Genomic DNA, 2,098 nt, shown 5'->3' on the forward strand with positions numbered 1-2,098 from the left:
CCTATTATTCTTAGGTTTGGTCTTTTCATGGTGTCCCAGATTTCCTGGATATTTTGTGTTAAGTAGTTTGTAAGATTTAATATTTTCTTTGACCGATGAATCTATTTCGTCTATTATATCTTTGACCCTGAGATTCTTCCATCTCTTGTATTCTGTTGGTTATGTTTGCATCTGTAGTTTCTGATTATTTACCCAGATTTTCTATTTCCAGAATTCCCTTGGTTTATTTCTTTATTGCTTCTATTTCAGTTTTCAAGTCTTAAACCATTTTCTTCACCTGTTTATTTGTCCCCCCCCCCGGCTTTTTTTTTTTATTTCTTTAAGGGATTTGTTGATTTCTTCCAATTTTTCATTTATCTTTTTCTCCACTTCTTTAAGGGAATCTTTCATTTTTATACACCTTTAATTTAGGTTAAGTCTTCCTCCCTCTCCACTTCATCTCCACTTTCTTCTCTAGTCCATGAATCTCAGAGTTTGAACTCATGTCATCAGCATTGGCAGCAGGTGCCTTTACACATCACTATAGTACATTTCACTAAACATACTAAAAATTTCCATAAATAAACACCCAGATACGGTGGCAATTTTTGAGACGAATGTCTGCAATCTGATGAATTCATTAAATTGGATATAAGAAATGAAAGTTTTGCATTACGGTTATCAGGAAGAGGGAGCAAAAAAAAATAAAGGCATAAAGAGAAGTATTAGCAGAATTATAGAGGAAAGTATTTAGAGAATAGCAATCATATTTGTAGTGGTTTTGGCATATAACAAGAATGCTATCAAAATAATCATGAAGTCATACATACATAGATTTACACAAACACATTTATTTTTTCCATGGAGAAATTAATAGTTGGATTTCATGTGTGCACGACCAATTTTGTATGGGATTTCTGGTTCGACATAAGCTGAGTATGACTTTTCTTTTGGAATATAGGTTGCTCTTTGGGGCCCAGATGTGGAAAAATCCTGCAAGGAAGTTAAAATATCAAAGTAATTGCATGACATTTCATAAAATACCTAATCTTGCTTAGATATGCCAATGTATTATAAAATTAAAAACTGTTTAGTTGCTTTTACAAGTTCATAACTATATAAACAATGCAATATTTATTTTAATCAATTAATGTTAGCTGATTTTAAATAGTCACTAAATACATGTGCTATAATTCTTCTAAACTGGCTCAGATAATGTGCAATCCAAAATCTCTCACTACAATAAGTAGCAAACATTGCTAGGTAATACATATATAAGAAAAACAAGTAGTTTTGTGATATTATCATTCCAAAGTTCATTCTGTTACTGTATAAGATGAATGTTAGTACATCCATGAGTAAGTCTCCTAGCATTTAATCAGTTCTTGTTGGTTTCAAATCTCTAGTCTAGTTTAAGTATTTTTTATAAATTTAAATATTTTATATATAATTATACAAAGTAATATAAAGTATACATTAATATGTACTATATATATTATAATTCTATATCTTTGACTCCTGTTTTCTGATCCCATTATACAAACTGAAGTAGTAAGTATAGTGATTCGCATAAAGTCAATTTTCTAAACCTATATCTGAAGTGATTTTTATATCATTTTATCATAATGAATGCCAATGATCACTGCATCATCTGCATTGGAATTATGATAAGGGTGACCATAAATAAAAATTAAAATGTTTTCTACATACAAAGTTTGGCCTCATAGGTGTGGTTGGCAAAAAGTTGTTCCCATAGTTTACTGGAGGCTTAGTTGATCCTGGAGAGCCATTCCAGTTAGGAGCTGGATAGTTGTAAAGTATGCCTTCTTTGCATTCTTGAGCAAAATAGCTATTTTAAAAACAAAAAATTAGAATACTTCAAAATATAAAGTATGCATATAATGTTAAATTATTATAATGCAATAAATTACTATGACTGTACTCTACATGAAATGAATGAGGTCATGCAGAAGTCATTAGATTGAAACAAAAGGCATAGCGAAATGATGGTGTATTCATAAGATAGAAAGTACTAAACCTTGAGCTGGGCGGTGGTGGCACACGCCTTTAATCCCAGCACTCGGGAGGCAGAGGCAGGTGGATCTCTGTGAGTTCGAGA

The 2,098-nt window shown here is 31.6% G+C and overlaps 1 protein-coding gene across 2 annotated transcripts in view; it reads right to left on the reverse strand.

The window, feature by feature from the left end:
• Positions 1-849: 849 nt before the first annotated feature.
• LOC101987375 overlaps positions 850-2,098 on the reverse strand; it is a 65,565-nt gene continuing 64,316 nt past the window's right edge. For both annotated transcript variants that reach the window (XM_005366710.2, XM_026789031.1), the window contains exons 6-7: positions 1,690-1,828; positions 850-972 (exon numbers count right to left, since the gene is read on the reverse strand). In XM_005366710.2, the coding sequence (XP_005366767.1) occupies positions 850-972; positions 1,690-1,828 (262 nt within the window). The remainder of the gene's footprint in view (positions 973-1,689; positions 1,829-2,098) is intronic.

Source organism: Microtus ochrogaster, unplaced genomic scaffold (assembly GCF_000317375.1).
Source record: "Microtus ochrogaster isolate Prairie Vole_2 unplaced genomic scaffold, MicOch1.0 UNK13, whole genome shotgun sequence".
In the NCBI taxonomy this organism is placed as follows: domain Eukaryota; kingdom Metazoa; phylum Chordata; class Mammalia; order Rodentia; family Cricetidae; genus Microtus; species Microtus ochrogaster.